A 27,486-nucleotide genomic window follows, 5' to 3' on the forward strand; every position below is an offset into this window, starting at 1 on the left:
TGTGCCCCCACCAACAGAGATTAGGCGGTACTTGGCTGAAAGTGGCCACGTAAGAGCTACCAGTGTCTCCTCAAGAGCCAAAGCAGGGTTCAGGCTCAGGAGAACTAGTCGAGATCCATATACACTAAAAGCACTGGGCCAGGACATGCTTGATCGCGAGCACAGAGAGATGGTAGAGATAGACCATATTACGGAGAAATCTCCAACTTCAAACAACATCATCTCCTTTATTAGTATAATATCTGGCATCATCCACTCCTGAGGACCCGAACAGAACAAAATGGCAGTGGAAGGGTGAATTTGCTCGTTTTGTCTGAGCCAGAACATCCCCCTTTTGCCCTTGGAGAGGGGCTCTCCTGGTTCTTGGGCCTTTGGATTCTGTCTGGGAGTTAACCACCACTGACCCCACTCCGGTCGGCACTGGATTCCTGGTTCTTGGGCCTTTGGACTTGGAATGAATTACACAAGTTTTCTTGCTTCTCCAGCTTCCAAACAGCAGATCCTGGGGTTCTTTGCCTCCATAATCGTGTGAGCCAATTCCTCTAATGAATCCCCTGTTATCAACATATGTCCTGTTGGTTCTGCTCCCCTAGAGAACCCTAATACAAGCACTAATGGAAGCGAGCATTGGACACGTTGTGCAAGTTGCCCAGATGAGTAGAACTAGCAAACGGCTGTGTCAGAGCTGGGATCTCAGAGTAGCTGATGCCAGGGTATGCCTCTCAGTTGCTGTCCTATTGTCTCCAAGGTGCCACCTGCTATATTTCACCACATTCATATTTTCTATTTCCAATGTCCAACCACCAGCAATGAATAAACACATGCATCAATAGGTTAGAAATACGCTTTCAAAATATAATTCTGAACATATAAAGATCATGTTAAATGTGAGCATTGATGGTAATATTTCTGGATCTATTTATTATTATTATTATTATTATTATTATTATTAAACTCTCCTTATCTTCCCTGATTTCCCAAGTACTTTTCAGAATAACTAGATACCAAGCAATACCCACCTGATGCTTAGCCAGCACCCAATATATCATTGATATCATGCTGAAGGCTGAGATAGAAAATAATGGTAAGAAAAACAAACAAAGAAAAGAATGGTAAGAGAGGAGGTAAAATGCCTGAATGACCACTAGGCCATGGGATCTAATATGTCATACTGTCTTCATTCATTCACTGTGGGCAGGGGTGATGTCCGATGCTCAAAAGAGAGCATACACTAGCATCAAAAATGTCCTTCCATTGTTTTGAGGGACAAAGAAAAGTGTTTCTGAAAATGAGGGCAGACAGAGGGAAGTAATGACTTGTATTTGCAGACCTTAAAAGCAAACAGATGGACAATGAAATTAAAAAAAAAAAGGCAACTCTGAACTGGAAAATGCAAGATAACAGGACTCAGCTGAGAAGTATTTTCAGCTATTCTAAACCTCTTGAAAATATGTAGTACCTCATGGTGCAAGGAAGAAAGAAAGAAAAAAAAAACCCACTAATTTGAAACAAACAAAAAAGCTGTGGAAGGAAGGCGACCCAGCAGGTCACATACAAATGGCTAATTACAGGGAAAAGTTCTGACTCGGCAAGGAAGGGGGGTGTAGGGGCAAACCCGTGACTTCAGCAAGGTTGTGGGAAAGTAACTGACTTGTGCCCATCTGTTTCTAGAAAGTTGTAGGAAGGCACAAGCGCAAATGTTAAAAACAAAACAAAACAAAACAAAAATGGGGGTCATTTCTTAGGAATATAAAACAAAGTTTCGTTCAATACAAAGCAAGTATCCGGAGAGAGAAAGCTGGAGGAAAGTAAGGCACCATTCAGGGGTGTTATGGACCAAATCGGAGCCACTCGCTCACTGCCACTGTGCCACAGAGTTCAGTCTCTCATGTTTGCAAGTGACCTTAACGGGCATTCCATCTGGCATCAGAGGAACTCACTCAAGGACTGAATGCACTTCACTGAGGGCTGGTTTTCATGGGAATCGGCATTTTGGGGGCCATGTTTATTGAATGTGGTAAGTGGGAGGATGTCATGAGATCATGCTCTAAAACACTAATCAGTGCACATGTACATGCTGTTCTGATCACAGAAAATTCACTTTACCTATGTCAGCCTGAGATTCACCACCTACCAAATAGGACTAGTAAAACGTCCTCCTGGCCATTGGGTGAGGTTAGCTAGGGAATATTTAGGGGGGCTGCATGTGAACCAATCAACACTGGTCAGTCACCCTCTTTTTTTTACAAGTGAAGAAATGGAGTAGCAGAGAGAGACCAGGTTGCCTAGTGAAAGACACAGATGATTAAAGGTGTCTCTAGCAAAACAAATGCTGTGGGTATAAATTTTTGCCTACATTTTATTTAAAAACCACTGACCTATAAAATAACACCAGCATTCTCCACAGAGCTAGAACAAACAATCCCAAAATTTGTATGGACCCAGAAAAGACCCTGAATAGCCAAAGCAATCTTGAAAAAGAAAACCAAAGCAGGAGGCATCACAGTCCCAGACTTCAAGCTATATTACAAAGCTGCCATACCATCAAGACAGTATGGTACTGGCACAAAAACAGACATATAGACCAATGGAACAGAACAGAGAACATAGAAATGGACCCACAAATGTATGGCCAACTAATCTTTGACAAAGCAGAAAAGAATATACGATGGAATAAGGACAGTCTCTTCAGCAAGTGACATGCAGAAGAATGAACCTGGACTACTTTCTTACACCATCCACAAAAATAAATCAAAATGGATGAAAGACCTCAATGGAAGACAGGAAGCCATCAAAATCCTCAAGGAGAAAGCAGGCAAAAACCTCTTTGATCTTGGCCGCAGCAACTTCTTACTCAACACATCTCCAGAGGCAAGGGAAACAAAAGCAAAAATGAACTACTGGGACCTCATCAAAATAAAAATCTTCTGCACAGCGAAGGAAACAATCAGCAAAACTAAAAGGCAACTGACGGAATGGGAAGAGATATTTGCAAATGACATATCAGATAAAGGGTTAGTATCCAAAATCTATAAAGAACTTATCAAACTCAACACCCAAAGAACAAATAATCCAGTGAAGAAATGGGCAAAAGACATAAATAGACACTTTTCCAAAGAAGACATCCAGATGGCCAATTGACACATGAAAATATGCTCAACATCACTCATTATCAGGGAAATACAAATCAAAACCACAAGGAGATACCACCTCACACCTGTCAGAATGGCTAACATTAACAACTTAAGCAACAACAGATGTTGGCGAGGATGCAGAGAAAGAGGATCTTTTGCACCGTGGGTGGGAATGCAAGCTGGTGCAGCCACTCTGGAAAACAGTATGGAGGTTCCTCAAAAAACTAAAAATAGAACTACCCTACGACCCAGCAATTGCACTACTAGGCATTTATCCACGGGATACAGGTGTGCTGTTTCGAAGGGACACGTGCACCCCCATGTTTATAGCAGCGCTATCAACAATAGCCAAAGTATGGAAAGAGCCCAGATATCCACTGATGGATGAATGGATAAAGAAGATGTGGTAGATATATACAATGGAGTATTACCCGGCAATCAAAAAGAATGAAATCTTGTCATTTGCAACTACATGGATGGAACTAGAGGGTATTATGCTAAGCAAAATTAGTCAGAGAAAGACAAATATCATGACCTCGCTCATGTAAGGAATTTAAGATACAAAAGAGATGAACATAAGGGAAGGGAAGCAAAAATAATATAAAAACAGGGAGGGGGACAAAACATAATAGACTCTTAAATATGGAGAACAAAGAGTTACTGGAGGGGTTATGGGAGGAAGGAGGGTCTAAATGGGTCAGGGGCACTAAGGAATCTACTCCTGAAATCACTGTTGCACTACATGCTAACTAACTTGGGTGTAAACTTAAAAACTAAACTAAACTAAACTAAACTAAAATAAAATAAAATAAATAAAAACTGCTGACCTAAAATTTTGGCTATGTTTTATTTTTTAAAAATCAAAACCACAGAAAATGAAGAAGAAATATACACAGGATATAAGTAGGGAAGGCTGTTAGGAGTGTCAGTGCTCAGAGCAAATGTCACCCTTGATTTCCCACAGTTGGAAATTCAAAACCATCCCATGTTTCCGCAGGAGAAGCCCGACTGGTTCTTTCCGAAAACCTAAGTACAGGGGCGCCTGGGTGGCTCCATCGGTTAAGCGTCTGACTCTTGATTTCGGCTCAGGTCATGATCTCACCAGTCGTGAGTTCAAGCCCCACGTCGGGTTCTGTGGTAACAGTGTGGAACTTCTTAGAATTCTCTACCCCTCCATCTCTCTCTGCACCTCCCCTGCTCACATTCTATGTCTTAAAAAAATAAACTTAAAAAAAAAAAAAAAGAAAACGTAAGTACAATTTCTTAGAAATACCCAACATGAATTTAAGGAACTGCTAACTCAAACTCTCAATACAGTGGGAACTAATGACAAATTAGGGACTTCATCTCAGAATCAAGGACCAGAAAACTTTTCTTCTTGCCTTCTTTTCTTTCTTTTATGCCCAGGATATATGCATGTAGAAGGGCAAAAGTGAGAGAACAAAACCTGAAACACACAACTCTATTGTACCCATGCTACAAAACATTACTATAAGTGTCTTCTCATGCTTTTTTTCTCCACTGACTTATGCTAACCTTTTACTTAATGGGAAAGTAAACAACTCAATGTGGTGAAGGCCAGAAGAATTTCCCTAGCACATCTAAAGAGGTAAAAGATCTAGAATTCCCAGTTCATAAACCAAGCATATAATGTGTGTAACATTTCATGGAAAAAAAACCAAAAAGAAAATATAGACACATAGATACATGGATATAAGTGATAAAGAGACAAAAGACTGACATACAGAGAGCCAGCCTACAAAACATCCCATAAGGGTTTTCTCAAAATAGGAAAGGAAAAATAGGTAGGAGTTAGCTAAAACTCATCAACAATCACGAATATCAATAAAGCTGAGAAGCCAGATTCCTTGGTAATAGTAGGAAAGCAGTAGATATAATAAAATTTGAGTCTGAAGGTCCCTCCTAAAGGAAAATGCATGAAGATTATAGCTTCTATGGGTTTAGAGGGTATCGTCGCTACCTAGCCAAATTGTTTCTCCTAACACTATATGAACTGTGGGAACATTGGCAAATTACTAATCAGCAATTTAAATTAAAATTTAATAACACTGTGCAGACTTTCTAACCATATTCTTGAAGGCTGATTACTGAAACTGCCCATAGGTGATGCCAAGATGCATTGGATTGTAGAAAACTGCCTCTTTTTTCCAAGGGCTTCTGGTTATAGCTCTCCCGTACAATTCTTGGTGCTTTACCTTTTCATGAACGACACAACTATGACGGGTAATGAAACGAAGCATCCTAATATTTAGCACCTAGCCATTAATTAAAAATTGGAATTTGAATATATTCAAATGAACAACTCCATGACACTCTAGACTTGCGGTTCATTTGAACCTTGCTCACAGGGAGAATGAGGTGACACATAAGAAGATATAATCAATCAGTGACAAATGCAAAATTTAAATTCAGTTATTGCTGACTTTTCCATAGGGAATTGAACAGCCTAAGCAGCCAGTGCAAAGTCATTCTGAAAGAAGGTGGGGTATAAACGAATCAACTAAATGTATAAAGTGCATTCTGGGGGCACTGTAATCCTTGACCACTCATGTCTCTCTCCTGTTCTTTTGTCTTAATTTCTGTAGAGGTTGAAATAAAAATATCCAAGAATATAATAGCTTTAGTAAAACGGTAATCATTGGTTTTTCAAAAATAGGACACAGTGATATCGGTCAAACAGTTCTGTAGACTTCATATGGATGATCATAATTCCAGCAAAGTCCTTTGACATCGGTTTCACAGATAAAGAGGAAGATATTACCACTCAGATAACTGCATGGTAATGGAGGCTCCAGAGAGAACAGAAAACTGAACTGCACAATCAGAAATTCATATTTAAGTTTATTTTCTCCAAATTCCTCTGGCATCACAAATGCATGGGATGAAGAGTCAGTCACCAACACAGTTGAGGTGAAATCATTACCTTCAATTTCTGCTGTCAGCCTCAGTAGGAGATTCTATTTGGGATGAGTTGAGGGTGTCACTAGTTACTAACAAAGAGGTATAGACCAACAAAAATCCACAAAGGTTTTCAGAGGTTGACTAATTTACCCCATCCCCTTCAATCTCTTGTCTCTGGCTCACCATGGGCCCAATGGTAAGTCTGGTGCCTGACACAGAAAGAGCTCAGTAAAATTCATCCAAGGAATGAATGAACTCTGTCCTCTAGGAGATGTTCTCAAGCCTTGAGTAGTTAGTCAGCAAACAAGACACACAGCAACAGTATTTCCCTTTCTCGAACACATATAAGAAGGAAGCTATGATTGTCTTTCTCTCATCTGCAAGTCTGTCCACAAGTCTGTCCAAATTATTGCCCAATTCCTTCAGTCCCTGTGCTCCCTAAATCCCATCTTTTGACCTCAGTGACTCCCTGTTCCGAGCCTAATCACATATGATAGGCCACCAGAGCTTTCTCTTGGGCTCATTGATCTTTCAGGTTAAAAGTGATGATGTAGGTCATTAGAGTGATCCTTATGTTCCAAGTGACAAATCGAGGCCCAGAGACACTGAATGAGTTTTTTTTTTTATAAGTTCACACAAATATTTAAGACTAAATTGAGAATCACAATTTTAACCTCAATATATCACTTTAAAATTAGTTCAAACATCCTCTTTCATATGCATACATATACTATAGTTATATATGTCATGTATACGTATACAATATACTATAGCAATATAATATTATAGATTGCATTATATAATATTGCTATAATGAGGAGAATTAGTTCACCTCACTTTACTAATATTAATGTAATAATGTCAGTCAACATTCTTCAACTAGTATTACATTATAATATATTAGATTATGTTAATTCAATAAATATACACCAGATATGCAATAAACATGCTATTTAAGAATTATGGTATCTTATATTAAAAGTTAATATTTAATCAGATGTTTATATATCTTTTTATGTAGTTTTCTCCTTTGTTCCATAGATTTAGGCACTGTAATTACTTCAATCATCTCACTGAATCCTCAGACTAAGGACTTGTATCAATATTATGATCTTCAGGTTAAGTGGGGAAATTGATGTCCAAAAATAGTTAATGATTTACCCAAGGGTCAGACCTTATCCAAAGTCAAGCCAGCCCCTAGTGCCAAATGTCTCAATATCAAGTTTACGTTCCTTCAACCGCATCACAATGGCCTTTTTCACTATAATGAACAATATAAAGAATTTTCCCCAATAGTTCTATCCAGGAGGAAAATCTCATGGCCTATGTCACTAATGTCTCCAGCTTTTCATAATTTGAAAACTACTTCCCCACTTTTTTTTTATTCCATTGGCTTCGAAAAATCTCTCACTTTGCTGCCTAACATCATGCTTACTGGCTTTTTACAGAAAAACAGAGACCTTTATTGTCTCTTCAAGATGTTCAGGATTCATAATAGAACATCCCCCGTTTGACATCGTGGAAGCTAAATAATGACCCAACATGGTGTGATTCCCATTGATGATCAACAGTGCTGATCTATACAGACAAATATATGTGTGTGTATGTAATCTCCTGTTTGAAGATCATTAAAATCTATTTCTAGCAAATTTCTTGGAAAAGAAAAAAAAAGATCAAGCCATGTGCACACCAATATGCAACAATGCTCAATCGGAGGCGGTATTATTTCCCACGAATTCAAAGTTAGAAATAAAACAAACAAAAAGCAGTGCCCACTCCCTGTCTGAGCAGCCACAGCCTCCTGGAAAGTGAATGCCCACGTGCACCACCATTGGTCAATGACGTCGTGGGCACAGATGCAGATGACATGTAACAACCTCAACGTGGACACTCCGTCTGAACCCCACTGCACGGGGTTCATCGCAAATATGCTATTTCTTATATTTCCGACTGGCCATCATGTGTTTCCTTCTATGGAGGCAGCATCTAACTCAAACTAAAGCACCGTATGCACGAGACCCTGGGTCCCAGTCTCCCTGTAATTCGATCGCCATTTTCATCCTTCATGGGACATTTGGAAGTAACTATTCCAGCAAACGAAATGCCCATATGTAAGCTGGTCCACTACAAATTGGCGTGATAAATTATCCTCAAGATGACGCCTTCTACAGCCAATGCTCTTATAAATTATTTTTTAAAGAGAATCACCAATGATACCTAGTAACAGAGTCAAGAATATAAACGAATTTCAGAGTCAAACTCCTGGTGCATCGAAGACCAATCCTCCTCCAGTCTAGGTCTGCACAACCATGATCAATTTTTCTGAAGTCTGTCCCTGCAAATCCAAGCTGTTAGAATTAGAGGTGAGAGGGTTTGTTTCTAAGTTTTTCCATGGAAGGGTCCAATTTTACTAACGTTCTCCGCTAATTTGACCCAACTAGAAATATGGAACCATAGAATATATCAAACTAATCCACAAAACAAACACCCTGCACTAAAATCAACAATGGAGATTTGACAGTTAATTATAACTGCCTAAAAAGGGACAGCTAGGAACGAGCTTTTAAACATTAAAAAATCAATCACAGGATAAATTCCTATGCCAAGAGTGTATTATTTTAAAGAAAAGTGCATTAACACGGACTAGAAAATGGTCACCAAACTTTCTTTGCCGTGGCCAAAAACGTTTGAAGAACACAGCTCCTGGGGTGGGCACTTATGTACGTGTGCCCAGAATCCCTCAGGCCAAATTGGAAATCTCTTGGAATAATGTCAGATGTGTCATCTGTGGGTCTCCTTCTACCAGCGTCCTAGTTTTGACTGCGAGGGGAAAGGCAGATGTGGTGGAGACACGATGCCAAGAATCTGACCTTTTCTCTCCACTTTCAGTGAAGCCCTGAGGTTCTTCGGTTTCAATCCACATCATTACTGGGTGGCACAGCTTGCTGAAGAGCTGTTACTTTCCATTTCTTTCTTACAGTAGAAGAAAAGGGACAGAGGGAGGAAGTGACCTGGAGGGCTGGAGGAGCCAACGTCTGGGGAGCTGTGGAATCAGGAAGGAAGAGGGAATATTTTATAGCCTGGAAAGGTGGCCGGGCCTGTTGGCTTTCTCCAGCCGCCCTAACAGAGTGCCGCACAACTTGGGGGCTGGGACGACAGAAATGCACAATCTCCTGGCTCTGAAGGGCAGAGAGCGGAGATCAAGGTGTTGGGAGGCTTAGTTCCTTCTGACGGGCATGAGAAAGACTCTCTTCCAGGCCCTTCCCCTTGGCTTGTACATGGCCATCTTCAACCTTGTCTTCTTCACATGGTGTTCCCTCTGTCCCGATTTTCTATTCTTAAAGGACAACAGTCATATTGGATTAAGAGCCTACCACAATGACCTCATTTTAACTTGTTGACCTCTGTAAAAACCCTCGATCCATCATATAGTAGTGGGCATATAGTCCCATCATAAGCTAGTGGGCATTAGGACTCCAACGTACCTTTTGTGAGGGGTACAATTCAGCCCATAACGCCATGTAACAGTACGATCCCCCTGCCTTTCCACTGCCTAGTGCCACACAGCCAATCACAGAGCACTATGGGCCACGTACACCATGCATGGGGTGCTCTGATTTGTAGAAGCTACTCCTACAACCTTGTGACTGCACGTTGGAAAGTTGAAGACAACATCACCAGTAGCCTAACTGCAAACTGTGTTTCTTTCCAACAACAGCACTTATGACAGACATCTCATTAAGGGAGGCAGTTGAGGAGATGGTGGAACCACACTTCTTTATTTGTAAATTTCTACCAGTGATAGTTACGGTCCAGGGATTGTGCAAAATGCTGGGCATTCCAATATAAGACAATATCTCTGTCTTCAAGGATAGAGATTTTTAACATACGTTCCTTAGACGCCTGCACCAAGTTCACCTAGGATGGCTGTAAAACTACATGTTCCAGACTCTGTGGGACGGGCTCTGTCAGAGTCAGGGGACCAGAGAATAGAGAGGCCGGAAGTTAGGGGCTCCTTCTCTAACAAGAATTCCAGATCACTCTTGTGACCTTTCGAAGTTGAGAACCACTGATCCAGGAAGAAACTGACAGACATACAAGGACAAAACAAAGTAGCAAGTGCTGAGACATATGCGCAAAGGGAGCTACGGGACCCCAGGGTAGGGGCACCTGAGTCCCCCTGGAGCCAGAGAATGGCTTGCCTCCGGGAGCTCATGAGTGGCAGTGAAAACGTTACTTACAATTCCCCACCATTTTCAAACTGCCAATTTTGCAGGTATAGCTTGTCACTGTGGCTCTTTCATGCAAGACCATAACCTACTTTTCAATGTCAGTCGGTATCGTAAGTGGCACATGGGTCATTTTCCTATCTTTACTCCTCTTTGCCTTGAACTGATTTAGGAGCCATCGCTTTTCAAAGTGCCGCATGCCCGAGTAGAAAGTTCCGTATGGACTCTTCCCTCTCGGCTGCCAGTGCAGGCACTCCCTTCTGGATGCTCCAGGGGTGCAGGGAACACACACAGTCCTATCTGGCTGTTTGGGGAAATATTCTGAGTATCTCATGTCAGAATCATTTCCCAATGTTAAGCACAAAAACTACATCACAGGAATTTCCTCGAAGGCAAGATACACGGCTGACCTCTATGAGGCACTCTTATCAACAGGACTCTGGATTCCCTTTGGAAAAATTACTGCTTTGTGGATTTTGTAGTTGTTGGCCCAGGAAGGTCAAGAGCTTCATACAACAACTGCCACGATACAAAATTACCCTAAATGTATGTTTGCACTCACTGCTGGTTTTATGATTAACACGTCCCAGAGACAGACAGAAAACACGAGCTCCGCGATTCACACTCGTGCCAGGCACGAACAGAGAAAACACATTCTTTCATTTGGTGCATAATCACGCCGGGTTTTTGACCACGAGAGAGGAAAGTAGATGTCTTCCACAACATATCTGAGATACAGGTTACTAACTAGAGAAGAGAACTGCTATTGGATGAATTATAACCTGCATTCCGGTCTGATCCTGGCACGTCATCTAGGTCGGAGGTCAGCAGGCTATGACCCGAGGGTCAACACCAGCCTGCAGTGTTTTGGTAGAGCTCACCAATAAAAAATGGCTCAACCAAAGGGATTTTGAAGAATTTAAAAATGAAGAGCATGTGGGGCGCCCGGGTGGTACAGTTGGTCGAGTGTCCGACTTGATTTCAGCTCAGGTCACGATCTCATCGGGGTTCGTGGGCTGGAGCCCCATGTCAGGTTCTGTGCTATTAGCACCGAGCCTGCTTGGGATTCTCTCTCTCTCTCTCTCTCTCTCTCTCTCTCTCTCTCTCTGCCCCTCCCTCCCTCACACTCTCTCTTTCTCAAAATAAATGAAAAAACTTAAAAAAAATGAGTATGTCACAGAAACAACAAATGACTCACAAAGACTAATACATTATTACCTGACCCCGTATAGAAAAAGTTTGCTGGTGCCTCTTTTTGCTCATCATGAAAAGTAAGAGAAATGTATTACCAGCTTAGTCACTTAAATATTGTTGACTTTATTATTTATTTACTTTAAAAAATGTAAGTGGGCTTCATGCCCAGCACAGAGCCCCATGTGGGGCTTGAACTCATGTCCCTGAGATCAAGACCTGAGCTGAGATCAAGAGTTGGATGCCTAACTGACTGAGCCAGCCAGATGCCCTAATATTATTGACTTTAAATAGACATTTGTAAAGTTTCTGCCAGAAAGCAAGTCAACACGTACTTACTGAAAACACTCGTGGATGGAAATATGTTTGTATCGTATAAGAGAGTTCCTTTTTTCTCGGGTACCTGGCTCTCAGTACCTGGCTCTGTGGTAAAGATTTCACGTCAAAGTTTTCACCTACTCCTTCAAATAAGGCGGCGGGGAGTGTTCTTATCCCCGTTTACAGATGAGGAAGCAAAACCTCAGTGAAGCCAGATTGCCTCAGCTTCCCATTGGTCAGTGAAGGCTGGGGACAGGTGGGTCCACATCTAAATTTCAGAGACTGGTTGAAATTGCCAAGGTCCAATCACTCAAATCCTTTATAAAGAGATCGGGGCAAATGCGGGGGGGGGGGTTGGCAGATTTGGGCTGTGTGAAGTATGTGGATTCATAACCTAATAACTTCAACTGTATCTGGCATGGTGACTATAACCTATATTCGTACATATCCGTATTTTCTTATATATTATAATAGGTAATTTGGAATTTAAAAAACACATTACGTTAAATTTCTAGAAACACTGCCTTATTATCATGACACAGAGGAGCTTGACCATTTCATAGAAGCAAATAAATAGGCACATGAGTAAAAATCAAGCCAAGAGTCATAATTACCTTATGAGCGTTTTATGCTCATAAAAACAATTATTAAGATTTACAAAATAACTCAAGCTCTATGGCAGGACACTGAATATATCTTCCTAATTTTTGATATGTTGCTATTTTTATACTTTTTAATGTTTGCTTATTTTTGAGAGAGAGACAGAGCACAAGCAGGAGAAGGGCAGACAGGCAGACCCAAGAATCCAAAGCAGGCTCCAGGCTCCGAGCTGTCAGCGCAGAGCCTGACACGGGGCTCGAACCCACGAACCGTGAGATCATGACCCGAGCCGAGGTCGGACACCTAACTGACTGAGCTACCTACGTGCCCCAATAACGTTGCTATTTTTGAAAACTAAAAAAGGAACAGTTGCCTTCTGAAAGATGCCCTTTCAAAGGGCATCAGTAATGTTTAGGGTACATGCAGGATCGAATGGAAATAGCATAGATTTCTGTGTCAAACACATGGGTTCCAACCCCATCTCAAAGGTTCAGTCTGTGTGTTGCTGGGAAGGGTCCCCTCTGAGCACTGCAATCCGTAGAGACAGAAGAGCTGGGAAGACAAAACGCAGCTCTTACAGGACTCACAGATCTACCCAAGCCGTTTCCCTCATCCGCCCAGCTTGTCCCCCACAGGTAACCTTTACCTGAGCAAATACAGCCTTCCTGGCAGTTCTACTCTGCGAGGCATCTAGGTTTCTCTATCTTCCAGTTCTGACTTCACAAACAGAAGCTTAATCGTGTAATTTGGGAGAAAGATCGTATTTCCTACTCTTCGTTGCATGCAAAACGCGAGCAGAGCATTAAACGATAGTCAATGTCAACCCCAAGCTAAAGCTGCAGCTTACAAAAGACCCTGAGAACCCAAGCTTTAAAAACAGAAAGAGAGAGAGAGAGAGAGAGAGAGTCAAAAGACTAAGTGATAGAGAACAAACTGAGGGTTGCTGGAGGGGAGGTGGGCGGGGGAGGGGCCAGATGGGGGAGGGGCTGAGGAGGGCACTTGTTGGGCTGAGTTGTAGGTAAGTGATGGATCCCTGAATTCTCCTCCTGAAACCAGTACTACACTGGTAACTAACTTGAATTTAAACAAAAACTTGAAACGAACAAAAAGAATTACCATAAAATTTATATTATGTAAACGAAGAAAACACAAAATGGCTGCTGGGAGCTGTTCTCTCTCTCGAACAGGGGAAACTCGAAAGCGGTTCCCTGTGATGCACCAGTTTACCTGGGCCTTTGAGATAATGCAGAAAATTTCAGTTCTAATTCAGGCTTCCCTTCAAGATGAATGAGATCAGTGTATTGATAATGGAAACAGCTGCTTGGCAGAGTTTCTTGCTTTAAGGCAGGAAATGAAGCCTGAAGGACAGAAGATATGCCTGACTTTATCACGGAGGATATGAACCAATACAGATTTTCTAAGAAAAATAATTTAAAAGGTCAGGCAACAGGAGAAACACAACCTGAAGTTCTCTGAAAACCAATAAATACATCTTGCCTCCCACATTTTTTTTCACTCACAGGTGATCCCCACTATTTGTTTAATCCTGTCCAGAATTTTCTAAATGCTAATTACAAGCCATTATGTTATCTTGGAAGAGGCCTCGCTCTGGGAGAGGACAGTCCAGAGCTGTGACCTTGGCTCAATCTCTTGTGAGTCACAGGATCCTGGCTAAGCCTGGAGAAGGTCCCTCACGCCCTCTTCCAGACCTAACAATAAGATAGCACTGACCCAAGTGTTGAAGACTGATTCTAAGTTACTTCTTTAACCCTCGCAACAATCCTGAGAGCTAGATATTAAAATTCCCGCTTTACCTTGCAGGCAACAGGTTTAGAGTGATAAGGACTCTCACAACATCAGGGACGTTTTTTTTTCCTCTGAAAATTCTGTGTGTCTAAGATGCCACTGGCAAAAAGTCAGCGAAAACAGGAGAAAACAAAACAGATTCCGGCATTAGGTCATCTTTAAAGGGGGAAAAAAAATCACTCTCGAATGCATGTCTTATAAGGTCATAGATTTATGGACTTGGGACATTCAAAACATTTACCAAATGCTATAGGTGACAAAAGCATTTGGCTGGGTGCCCTGGGGACCATAGCACAGATATAGTTTACAGGGTCAGCAGCTGGGGACCTGGAAAGGAATGACCTCAACACTCCAGGCTTTGATGTTGCTTATTTATCAAAACGCAAGTGTTAAATATTTTAGTAAACGTGTCAAAGTATTATTGTAGACAATTAAAAAAATTAAAGAGACCAATACCATCATGAAGTTAGGAAAGGTATAAATTGTGTTTCTTCTTCTGTAAGATTACAAGGAGTGCTGTTCAAATCACTGAGAAAACTTTTTTTTAAATCTTTAGTTTTTGAGAGGCAGACAGAGCACGAGCAGGGGAGGGGCAGAGAGAGAGGGAGACCCAGGATCTGAAGCAGGCTCCAGGCTCCGAGCTGTCGGCACAGAGCCCGACGCGGGGCTCAAACTCCTGAACTGCAAGGTCATGAGGCAAGCAGCCGAGGTCTGATGCTCAACCGCCTGAGCCGCCCAGGAGCCCCGAGTCCACCATTTTCAAATAAGAATAATTAAAATAACCACGATGATCTCTGAATCTGGTAGAAGTCTTAAAATACTTCAACGTTCGCACCACTAATTAAGTTCCCAATTATCTCCAAGACCTCTGATAGGGTGGGCTACAGGATTTACAGCCGCTGGTGACGCAATGTGTCACCCGGTTCCACGTCTCGGATAGGGCTTGTTCTGTGGTGGAGGTAATTCAGTTTGAAACTTACGGCAGCACGTGCACTTTTTAGTCATGATTTTATTCATTTGATTTGGTCCCTCCGGAGCCTACAGAGTAGTGTCTTGTCTCGTGGAAAACAAACAATGACGTGCCCGATATCTTGAATGAATGCAACTGCGGCACCCTTGCTGATAAGGGTAGGACTCAGTCTTCCTGGAGCGCCAGCCTGAACTGGGGCACAGCGTTCCCACAGCCACCCGGCAGGCAGCGCATCAGAACTGGCCCCGTGAGCCTCCTTCCCTCCCGGGGCCCATATGCAGTGAGCCATATCGCAAGACTCCCAGCAAAGGAAACCAAAATACAGGTCGTCGCAGACGCCTCTTCCCAACCCTTGACGTGCTCTGCCAAGAAGACAGTTACCTGTTTCCTCACAGACCTGTTTCCACCGTATTTCCAAGGACTCGACCACTGCCCCGCACACAGTGCAGACTTCTAGGCCCCCCTGAATCCCAGACAAGACTCTGTCCCACCTGCCGCCAGGCAACTACCACACCCGTCTTTCTAAAATGCAGGTATGACTGTACCTTGTGATCAGAGCCCACAGCTCTCCAATACATTGGCATCGACCGCAGGAGAGGCCGTGAAAGCCACGTAAACTTGCAGGCAGGGCCTTCCGCGCGGGGCCCTGCCTGCTGCTCCATGTTTTCTTCACTCCCTGCAAATTCCAACCCGCGTGTCCAGTGACGGGAAAAATATCCCTGGTCTTCGCTACGACTTCTACTCAGTGCACGTCTGCTCTCGCTGAATGCCACACTGAACTGTACTTACTGACTCCCAAGTCTGTGTCTCCCGCTGGACCATCAGAGATTAAAGGGTCGGGAACGTGCCTCGGTACGTGCAGTGCCTAATCCAGAGACACGTTTGGGTTGAACTGGAAGTGGGTGTAGAGTCCTTAACGCTTGTCTCAGGTTTTACTCCTGCCACCTATGACCCTGAGCTACAAACACAGTCGTGACGAGCGTCACTCTGCGTCTGTCTGAAAACAGACATGTCACGAGTTGTATACTCGTGGTGTAAACATATATAGTTTGACTATATCTCTACTTCAATTTGTAAGAGCGTGTTTGAAAGTTCTGTAGTTTCTGGAGGTAAAAACTTGTACCTTTATGCTAGTTGTGCAAGCTGTTTTCCTGTATAGAATTCAGAGCATTTTAAAGAAAAAGCTCACCCAGTCTTTAACTTCATGATCTACAGTGATGAACTGTCAACAATTCAGCATTGTTAGATGGCGATAATCCACCACTATATTAACTCTCTTTGGACCAAAATATTGTTTAAAAAAAAAACAACAAAACTTGAAATTATCCTCAATTATCATAAAACTGAACGTGAAAATTTCTCTAAATAGAATATATTTCCCACTGTAAATTTAAATTATAAATAAATAAAAATACCAACAACCAAGTCGAAAATAGGTTTCCCTTAGTATTTGTATTTTACCACTGAAGGAAAATCCCAATAAATGTAGGATAATCTTGTGTTTTATTTTTCAAGTATTTTCAAATTTAGCCTAAAACAATCTTTTTGATGTTACAATTGTTGGTAAGTTTTCTCTGATCCTACTTTTTAGAGGCATCCATCTAAAAAGATTTCTATATGCACCTGAAGGAGGATGCTGTTTAATTAACGATATGTAACTTAGGTCATGATATATGTGATGGTAATTGCCATAATTTATCAATCTCTTTTCATGGTTAGGCTGTGATTCTCTTGAAGGGAGGAAACATTCATTTTGTTTCCTTACAGCCGAGCACAAACAAATACTCAATATTTATGGGTGGATAGGAGACTCCTCTTAGCCTAACACAGAAAAGAGTAGACGATTTAATATGTGAGAGGAATAATCCACAAAGTCTCCACCTGGCTAGACGAAAAACAAGCCCATGGCTTTCTATGAAGTCAGGTGAGTGTTTATATTATGTGAAAGTTTTACATTCTATAAGCAACAAAAGGAAAGGGAATAATTAATGCTGAACACATCAAATTGGCCCCTCTTAAATACTGTTAACAATTACACACTTATGTCTCATATTAAATTCATCTAAATCAACTCTAATGGCCCTTGAATCATGCGTAAACGACCTTTAGGGTAGAAAGTGCCAATATATGTTACAAAGCTTACTCTATTCAAGATTTTATCATCCTTTCTCAATGGCCTTCATTTAACTGTAAAACCATTTCTACTATTTATTTTAAAGATTTAATTTTATTTTTAAATGATAAAAACGCTATGTAATTGTACTGCATCATTTAAATGTCTTTCAAAAAGCTTTCTTTTTTTAAAAAAAGTTTATTTATTTTGAAAGAGAGGGTGCATGAGTGTGAGCGGGGTAAGGGCAGGCAGAGAGAGAGAGAGAGAGAGAGAGAGAGAGACAGACAGAGAGAGAGAGAGACAGAGAGAATCCCAAGTAGGCTCCATACTCAATGCAGGGCTTGAACCCATGAACCGAGAGATCATGACCTGAGCCAAAACCAAGAGTCGGATGCTTAACCAACCAAGCCACCCAGGTGCCCCTCAAAAAGCTTACTTTCTACCATGGTTTTTATTTTTAAATATTACAGCCTCACATATGATGACATATATTGTATGTTATTATAATTAAGGTGCTATTTTGTACAAATTTTAGATACCTATGACTAAAAGATAAAAGATGTTTCCAGAGTAAATGAAATCAAATACCAAAAATATAGATTACCTCTAGAACCGGTGCCCGCAAGACTTTTCACAATAGAAGTCCTTTCAGCAGAAAACAATTTGATTCCAACGCTGAAGTTTGGGCAGAAGGTCTGGATTCTGGGTCAACATTTTTATGATTATTGAGAAGTCACATTACCTTTTATGTGTTTCAGTTCCAAATACTTTAACACAAGTAAAGTGCAGGAGATTATTCTTAAGTGCCCTCCAGGGTTTAGGAGTCATAGTTTAGGAAGAAAGACCACAATCATACTGACTGCCTGGTTAACAGAAGACTTAATAAAAAGTGTAGAAAACTGGATTTGTGGGAGGAAGATGATACTTCATGGAGACATGTTATGATTGGAGAATGCAATCACTTGGGGCCTTGATCTCCCAGAAGAAATCTCAAGGAAGACGATCTGATTTCCCACCGCCAAGGGCATTGTGGGATTCCAACAGCCCGCACCGCAGCATCATTGCGTCTGGGTTCTGCACAACGCAAGCAACACACAGCACGATCACCTTCACTCAGGTCCCTCAGCCCAAACAGCACGTATTCCCGAAGGATCTGGCCTCTGGTGCCCTGTTTCTGCGTCATTTAATTCAGCCTCGAACAGTTCCGCTGAGGGAGGAAATGGAAGCCGGAGAGAGAGGTCACGGCGTATCAGCAAAACAGCCTGCAGACACTGTCCTCTTCCTGTCGGCCATTCGTGGCTGGAGCAGCCACGTGTCCAGCCGCACAGGGGTTTCCAGAAGTCCTCACAGAGCAGGAAGATGGACCCGCCCAGGCCTCGGGTGTCGCCCCTCCCGTGTCCCTCTCACCACACCAAGGTCTCTCCCCGTGCCTTTGAGTGCTGTTTACTTTGACGGCAGCTTCCACCTGGGCTCTCCTTTGTGACTCAGACTCTAGAGGTCCTGATTCTGGAATTTCTGCCCATGCTGATCCACCCCTCCCTTCCTTGTCCGCTTTGGGTGTTCGGGCACGACTATCGCCACGTGCATTCTTCCCCTGTGCTAATGACACATAGCCCCCCCGGGGCTACACTCTGGGCAATAGAATCTGTGTCACAGACAGAGTAACAGAGCATTTAAAGAAAATGAGAATCACTTCTTTTGAAAGAAAAAAATAATACTCTTTAAAAAATAAAAAGAAAGAAAGAAAGAAAGAAAGAAAGAAAGAAAGAAAGAAAAAGTACTCTTTTAAAGAACCAAATCATCATTCCTAATGAAAGAAGCTGTTAGAACTTTGTGTGTGTCTTATATTTACAAAGAATTTTAGTAGCTAGAACATCAGTAATGCAAGCTAAGTGTCTGATTAACTCCTTGTGGTCAAGGACACATATATTTAGTGTGATAAATATCCATTATTGTCTCACAGAGCAATACCAGAAAGTCTAATATCTATGAAAAAAAAAACAGAAAAAAGGAAACCAATATGAGGCTCCATTCATAAATCATAATTAGCTCTCAAAGACCAATATATTTCGTTATGAATATAAATCTCGATAAGACAAAACTATGAAAATTTCATGACTTCAAAGCCTTCAATTAAAATGAAAATGACTTGTTTGAAATTTGATTTTTATGCGTACGACAGATAAAATACCAAAAAAGGCATGAAATATTGAAATCAACTTTAATAGGCCCTAAATTCAAATGACCAAAAGAAAATGAAATATGCGGCATATGGCTCAACGAATGGGTTTTTAATCTAAATTTTTTAAAAAGGGGGCTTTAGTAATTGATTTTTTAATTAATACAACTGTCAAGAAAAACTCTTTGGAATCTAAATTGAATAACGTATTTTTTACTTCAAAATGCGGTACAAGTAAGGATGAGGATAACTCTGCGCAGCATCTAGTGACTGTTCAACCGTCCTCTGAACTCGGGCTGGAAAAAGCTAAATCAAGCCTAGTGTAAATGTCAGAAATGTTTGCCTGGTCTGTGGAAAGTTTAATTTGTACTTCTATGAACCCATATTCCATTCTTCCTTACCTTTTAGCCATAGTCACCGCTTCAGTAATTGTCAAAATGTGGTGAAAATAAGACCACTAAATTTAATTCGAGTTGGGGGAAGAAAAAGCACATCTCTTACCCTGGCAGAGCGGGGCGAGAGAATCCCACTGATACATGCCAACTGGGTTCCGTCTACAGGTTGCGTTGCTGTGGCCGATCATGCGATACCCAGGCTTGCAAAAATAATGCACTTGACTTCCAACCACCCCCGTGGTCCTGTTGAAAATGCCTCCATTCTTCGGAGTGTGGGTCAGGCTGCAGTAGGGTGCTAGGGACACACAAACACACAGAGATGTAAACAGATACATAGGCACTGCTGCAGTTCCTCGATGAGAGCGACATACACGAGGTATCTTTATTGTTTAAGTACTGGGAAATCAAGCACCAATATGTCGACTTGGTCTAAAACACATCCCCAGATACCAAAGTCTGGCAAGGGTAAGGGGCAACAGGAAGTCTCATTCGTTGGCTGTGGGAATACAAAATGGCCACTTCAGAAGATGGTGGCAGTTCCTTACAAAACTAAAATTCTCTCGCTCAGAGAACTTAAAAATGTATGTGCACACATCCAAAAAACCCTACACATAAATGTTTACAGCAGCTTGATTCATAATTGCTGGAACTTGGAAGCAACCAAGGGGCCCTTCAGTAGGTGACAGATCAATAAACTGCGGTCCATCCGGACAATGGAATATTCTTCAGCAAAAAGAAATGAACCATCAAGCCATGAAAAGACATGAAGGAACCTTAAATGCGTATCACTCCGTGAAAGAAACCAGTTTGAAAAGGCTACATACTGTGTGATCCCAACTATGTGATCATCTGGAAAAGGCAAAACTAGAGAGACGCTAAAAAGTCAGTGGATGCCAAGGGCCAAAGAGCGGGATGTACAAACAAGTGGAGAGTAGAAGATTTTTAGGGCAGTGAGACCACCATGTATGACACTGTAATGATGGATACACTCCAGGATACATTGGTCCACACCCACAGAATGTACAACACCAAGGGTGACCCTAACGTAAGCCATGGACTCTGGGTGATAATGACATGTGTGCGTAGGTTCACTAATTATAACAAATGCACCATGTGGTGGGGATGTTGATAACGGGGGAGGCCTGCGTTGTGCTTGTGGGGGTAGGGGGTACGTGGGAAGTCTCTGTATCATTTCCTCAGTTTTGCTATGTTACGAACCTGAAACTACTCTGAAAAAATAAAGTCTAAAAAAACAAACAAACAAAAACAAACAACAACAACAACAACAAAAACACAACAAATTTCCCAAAGCCCAGAGCCAAGGTTCAATCTCTTATTTTGAAGTTTAGATTGCATGCAATTGCTACCCAGAGTGAAGGGAGATCTCGACTTTCTGGCTAAAATATTGTAAGGAAATACATGGAAAAATCAAACTGAATTCCCTCACTCATCCTTTTAAAGCTAACCCACTTAAATAAGCTTACTGACCACCAGAATTAGAAATGGTAAGGTCCAGTACTGGCCACCTTATGTGAAACAAAACAATTCTCAAAAAAAAAGGAAAAGTATCCAAAAAAAAAGGAAAAATAGAAGATTGTAACATTTTGCAATTACAGCCATTAACTTTTTCCTTGTCACTGTGGCTAAGTGGATCTTGTGCATTGCACGGTGATGTAGACATTAAGCTTCTTTCTAACATATTCTAACATATGGGATTCGAATACAATCTGAAGAAAATGCACACTCCAGGTCAATAAAAATCTTACAAGAGCTTTAATCACTGCCTTTGAAGGAACTTTTTTAAAATGGAGGACAAGCATTTGTTAAAATAAAACAGTCTTACCTACACAGAATATAACATTTCAAAGGCTGAAGACTGACATCTTATTTATTCATTTAGAGAAAGAATGTATTCTTATTCTTACAAGACCAGTTTCGTTGCAGCGTATAATCCTACTAAGTCCCTTCAGATAAATTAAAACAATAAAATTAAGACAGTAGTGAAGTTCTGGAAATGTGTTTCCTTTTGAAAGAAGAGGTTTAAATGTCCTCCTTCCCCGTGGGGGTTCCATAAAGAACACACATACAGGTCTGAATGCTTAATGTTGAACCTTTCCCTGGAAATAAATTCAGAAGCAACTTTTTGAAGGTTTTATATCATAGCGTTGCCCAGAAGCAATGTCTATGTGTCCAACCATGATCCTGTGAGAAGCATCCTCAGAGAATATTCTCAGCTGGATGATCGTCTGAAATACCATTTCATTTTTTTTAATGGACTCTTTTTTATTAAGTTAAAATTCACTAACTATTGTGAGAAACTTGTGATTCACTGCCCTATTTGCCGTGCCATTTTCCATGTCCTCCTTCTACACTAAATTTTGTAAGTTTTGAATCAACAGAGATGTTTATTTTAGAAAAGGAATAAGGCACCCTGGCCTTCAGCTGCAAAAACAAAACAAAACGAAACAAAAAGATAATTTATAGGAAGAAGGAGCAGACTGTAAAACCCTGTTCCAACGGTAGAGATGAGATAACATCTGAAATGTCCCTGAAGGGACAGGGAGACCTCAGAATTCACTGCATATTACCTGTGATTTTTGTCACAGTTCATTCTGTTAAGGGATATAATGCGCAAGATTGTCTAACTCCGTAGAGTCTGAAAACTGTCCATTTTCTCTTCTCTTTACTATGTTCTTTTCTATTGCCAGACTCTCAAAATATCTCCTTTCCTCACTCACCTAGAACAAGATATGCAGGGGCCCTGGGGCAGTGGGCGGGGGGTGTAGAGCACCGAAAAGGGAAAGATTTGGGCATGAGGCCCTGCCTGTTTGATTCCTGGATATAGAAAGACATAATGTGCAATCACCAAACTCTGTTGGCAAATTGGGGAGGCATCCACTATGGGAGAGGACGGCAAGTTAGATATCTGGGGCTTCTGGGTACATGAGCACCCAGTGTGCATCTTTATCCCAACACAGACGCTCACATGCTTCCTTTAGTACGGAAGGCCCAGCACACCTTGCTGCACTGACTAGAGCCACCTCGCACAGCACTTGCTTTGTCCTTTTTACTTTCAGTTTCAAACTGTGGTGATCACTTGTACTGCTCCTGTGTCCGGATGACCAATACGTCACATGTGTGAGACAGACGGAGGTTCAAGATACGACGTGTGGTCCTATTACAGGCTGGCGCTCCCCGGCCCATGCTGCTATATTTCAGAGAAACGCTCATGCGATCACAGCTCTAGAACCACCGGTGATGAACCCCTAGCAGAAGTAACTCAATCACCAAATCTGTGAAAATCTGTGAAAATCATCTGTCAGATGACATAGCCACTGACGAAACAAAAAATTTACAGCCTTCTCTGAAATTCTCCATTTGCCTACTCCCCCAACACAGTTTAACAGAGAACTTATGGCTCAATAATGAACTAAAATATCCTTTGAAAGACAGAATTCAAGGTACAGTCCTATCACCATGCTACTAAGCAATCTGCCAGAGATAGGAGACAGGTGATGTTCACTATGATCTCCCCTGCACTGTCCATTTTTGCACATTGGAAATACATTCAGGCAATTCTAAAGGGCTCAGTGTTTAGTTTTCAAAACAAGGAACATGACGAGCACAAATCCTGTCAGTGCCCTAATACTCTCGTAACTCATTCCAGTGGAAGCAATTTCAACGGTGAGCTCTTTTTTTTTGTTTTAAAAAAAAAATTTTTTTTTACAACGTTTATTTATTTTTGAGACAGAGAGAGACAGAGCATGAATGGGGGAGGGTCAGAGAGAGGGAGACACAGAATCTGAAACAGGCTCTGGGCTCTGAGCTGTCAGCACAGGGGCCCGATGCGGGGCTCGAACTCACGGACCGCGAGATCGTGACCTGAGCCGAAGTCGGCACTCAACCGACTGAGCCACCCAGGCGCTCCGAGCTCTTTGTTAATAAGCATTTTGAGTAACTACTTGGAGAGAAAGGGGGAGAAACGGAGGTCTGGGTGCGTTTTATTAAACTTCATAAAGGAAGAGAAAGACTTTCAGGCCCACTGTCTGCACATCAAGAGCCTTTTCAAATCTTGATACTTTTTTACGATTTCATATCTCCCAACAAAAGAGCTGAAATCTTACACACTACTAAGACTTTTGGGGGTACCTGGGTGGCTCAGTTGGTTAAGTGCCCAACTCTTGACTTCAGCTCAGGTCATAATCTCATGGCTTATGAGCTCAAGCCCCACATTGGGCTCCGTGCTGACAGTGTGGAGCCTGCTTGGGATTCTCTGTCTCTGTCTCTCTCTCTTTCTGCCTCTCCCTGGCTTCCCTGCTCTCCTTCTCTCAAAATAAACAGACTTAAAAAAAACCAAACTACTATGACTTTTTGCTGTTCCCCCTTCAGGAGGTTTCTCGGCACTGACCATGTAAAATACCAACATAGGAATCAGTAATCCTCTGGTGAATCATCGCTCAATTGAAAGCGTCTAACGGGCTTCTTCCTTAGGGAAATGCACCTCACTTATCACCATGGGATATGGTGGAGTGAGATACTGAAAAAAGTGTATACTTTTTTCTTAGTAATTAAAATATATGAGGAATTTAAATTGTCTGTCTACTGCTTCGGTAGGACAGTATAAACATTAGGTATTAGGTCATATTACAAATGTATGCAGGATTTAGTAGGACATAATTATATTTAGTAGGACATAATTATATTTAGTAGGACATAAATATATTTATGTAGGACATAAATATATTTATGTAGGACATAAATATATTGACTGACTTAATATGAAAAACATAGGCAGAGAATAATTAAAATACATGGGTAAAGGACAAAATGATTTAAATGTTGACAAATATATATGCAAACATGTATTAATTTTGTAAGTGTTCATATACATATGTATATATATGTGAATAGAGTCTCCAAGTATATAGAGATATACAGATAGATAATCAATAAAAAGACATGCTATTAAGAGATTATTACCACTTATAAAACTAGTAGCAATATGAATATCTCTTCCTGTTTGTTTCCTTAGCATTTAACCCTACTTATATTATATTACTTTATCTTTTAGAGGAAATGCCTTTGCTTTCCCTAATTCAATTCAAGGTTTTATGATTTTAGCAATAATTTTTAAAATATTACTCAACAAGCAGTGCCTGTGTGGCTTATTCGGTTACATGCCTGGTTTGGGCTCAGGTCACGATCTCATGGTTCATGAGTTTGAGCCCCGCATCAGTCTCTCTGCTGTCAGCACAGAGCCTGCTTCGGATCCTCTGTCTCCCCGACTCTCTTCCCCTCCCCCCTCTTAAAAATAAATAAAAATATAAAAACAATATTAATCAATAAATGGTTTGTTATCCCGACTGTAGTTTAGAGATCTGTCTCTCTCAGAGCGGTTTCCCATCATATTGTTTCTATGGGAGTTAATCGTTCATCTTTGGGGATTAGGTTTACATTACAAATCTCTACATTACTTTTTTTTAACTAATGCAGATCACTTGTATTAAAAACACCTTTCTGCTAAACTAAACCTCACTTACTAACCTGTATATCGAATCTTGAATCCTTTCTTACTGGTTGCATGATCGGTGGACCAGCGGAGATATAACTGATTACTCCTGCTTGTAAAATTGGATTGTTCAGTGTGGTTCCCACTTAAGACCACTAACAGAGGACTTTGACCAGAAGAACCTAAATGAAACAGAAAGACAAAAAAAAGTTCAGGTACGAGCTAGCACCTACAAAATGCAGACTACCTTTAGCTTTTTTACTAAATTTATGGGTCCAAATGTACAATATACAGCTATTCATTTCCCAAACACAGAGTTCCAAATTAATAAAGCAGCAAATATATTCCCTGATTAAAAAACAAAAAGCAAGAGCCAATCAAAATACTTGCACATTTTTAACACATAACACATAGATCATATGAACCTTGCCTATAAAGCAGGAACGACTGAAATAAAAGTAATTTTTATCATCATTTGTATTGACAGTATGGTAAGCGTACGGGGAAATAGAAACTTTCATGCAATGATGTAGAAGTAGAATCACTTTGGAGAATAATTTGGTAACACCCAGGAAAACTGAGGATTTACTTATATTTCTATAAACTTCAGCACCTGTGCGCGAGTATTATTTCCATAGCCAAACCTTTGTTCTGGTATTGTTCTGTATGGGGAAACCTACATCCTAACTAATACTTTGGAATTTTAGAAAAGAATTTAAAGTGCCATGGAAAGGAATTCTATACACATTTGAAATTAATAAACTAGATAACATGGATCAGCATAGATGATTCTTTAAACAGCATATTGATGACTAAAGAAATCTATTTGCAGATAAATATGATAGCAATTCTGTAAAAATTCCAAAGTGGACCGAAGATAAAGTACGTGTGTCTGTAGAGAGATAGGAGATGATATAGATAGAGATACATAGTTAGATGACAGAGAGATAGAGAGACAGACAGACCGATAGATGGACAGACAGAGATAGAGCATTAACCATAAAACATGGACAAGCATGTCCCCGCTTCACAATACCGTTTCATGCTAGGAGAGGTACATGTGGTATTGGATATGGGCGGGGCCCCTAAATTCCTTTTTTTTTAAATATAATTTATTGTCAAATTGGTTTCCATACAGCACCCAGAGCTCATCCCAACAGGTGCCCTACTCAATGCCCATCACCCACTTTCCCCTCTCCCCCACCCCCATCAACCCTCAGTTTGTTCTCAGTCCTTAAGAGTCTCTTATGGTTTGCCTCCCTCCCTCTCTGTAACTATTTTTCCTCCGTCCCCTCCCCCATGGTCTTCTGTTAAGTTTCTCAGGATCCACATAGGAGTGAAAAAATATGGTACCTGTCTTTCTCTGCCTGACTTATTTCACTTAGCGTTAACACTCTCCAGTTCCATCCACGTTGCTACAAAAGGCCGTATTTCATTCTTTCTTATTGCCATGTAGTATTGCCTTGTGTATATAAACCACATCTTCTTTATCCATTCATCAGTTGATGGACATTTGGGCTTTTTCCACAATTTGGCTATTGTTGAGAGTGCTGCTATAAACATTGGGGTACCAGTGCCCCTGTGCATCAGCACTCCTGTATCCCTTGGGTAAATTCCTAGCAGTGCTAGCTGGGTCATAGGGTAGATCTATTTTTAATTTTTTGAGGAACCTCCACACTGTTTTCCAGAGCGGCTGCACCAGTGTGCATTCCCACCAACAGTGCAAGAGGGTTCCCGTATCTCCACATCCTCTCCAGCATCTGTAGTCTCCCGATTTGTTCATTTCAGCCACTCTGACCGGTGTGAGGTGGTATGTCAGTGTGGTTTTGATCTGTATTTCTCTGATGAGGAGTGACGCTGAGCATCTTTTCATGTGTCTGTTGGCCATCTGGATGTCTTCTTAGAGAAGTGTCTATTCATGTCTTCTGCCCTAAATTTCTTCGTACTCATTGCCTCTTTAAAAAACCAGAGCCTAAGGTAACTTTGACAAAATCCTAAAATTAATTACATTAAGAAATGAGTCCATATGTGTATTTTTTCACCTTCTGGTACATTTGAAACAATTAAATTTTTTTTAACATTTATTCATTTTTGAGAGACAGAGAGAGACAGAGCATGAG

The 27,486-nt window shown here is 41.1% G+C and overlaps 1 protein-coding gene across 1 annotated transcript in view; it reads right to left on the minus strand.

Annotated features, from left to right (window-relative positions):
- Window positions 1–27,486, minus strand: part of CSMD1 (CUB and Sushi multiple domains 1) — a 681,511-nt gene that overhangs the window by 112,849 nt on the left and 541,176 nt on the right. The window contains 2 exon segments of the mRNA XM_042934172.1: window positions 19,964–20,152; window positions 25,402–25,548. Of these exon segments, the coding sequence (XP_042790106.1) occupies window positions 19,964–20,152; window positions 25,402–25,548 (336 nt within the window).

The sequence above is a fragment of the Panthera leo genome, chromosome B1 (assembly GCF_018350215.1).
Source record: "Panthera leo isolate Ple1 chromosome B1, P.leo_Ple1_pat1.1, whole genome shotgun sequence".
NCBI lineage: Eukaryota > Metazoa > Chordata > Mammalia > Carnivora > Felidae > Panthera > Panthera leo.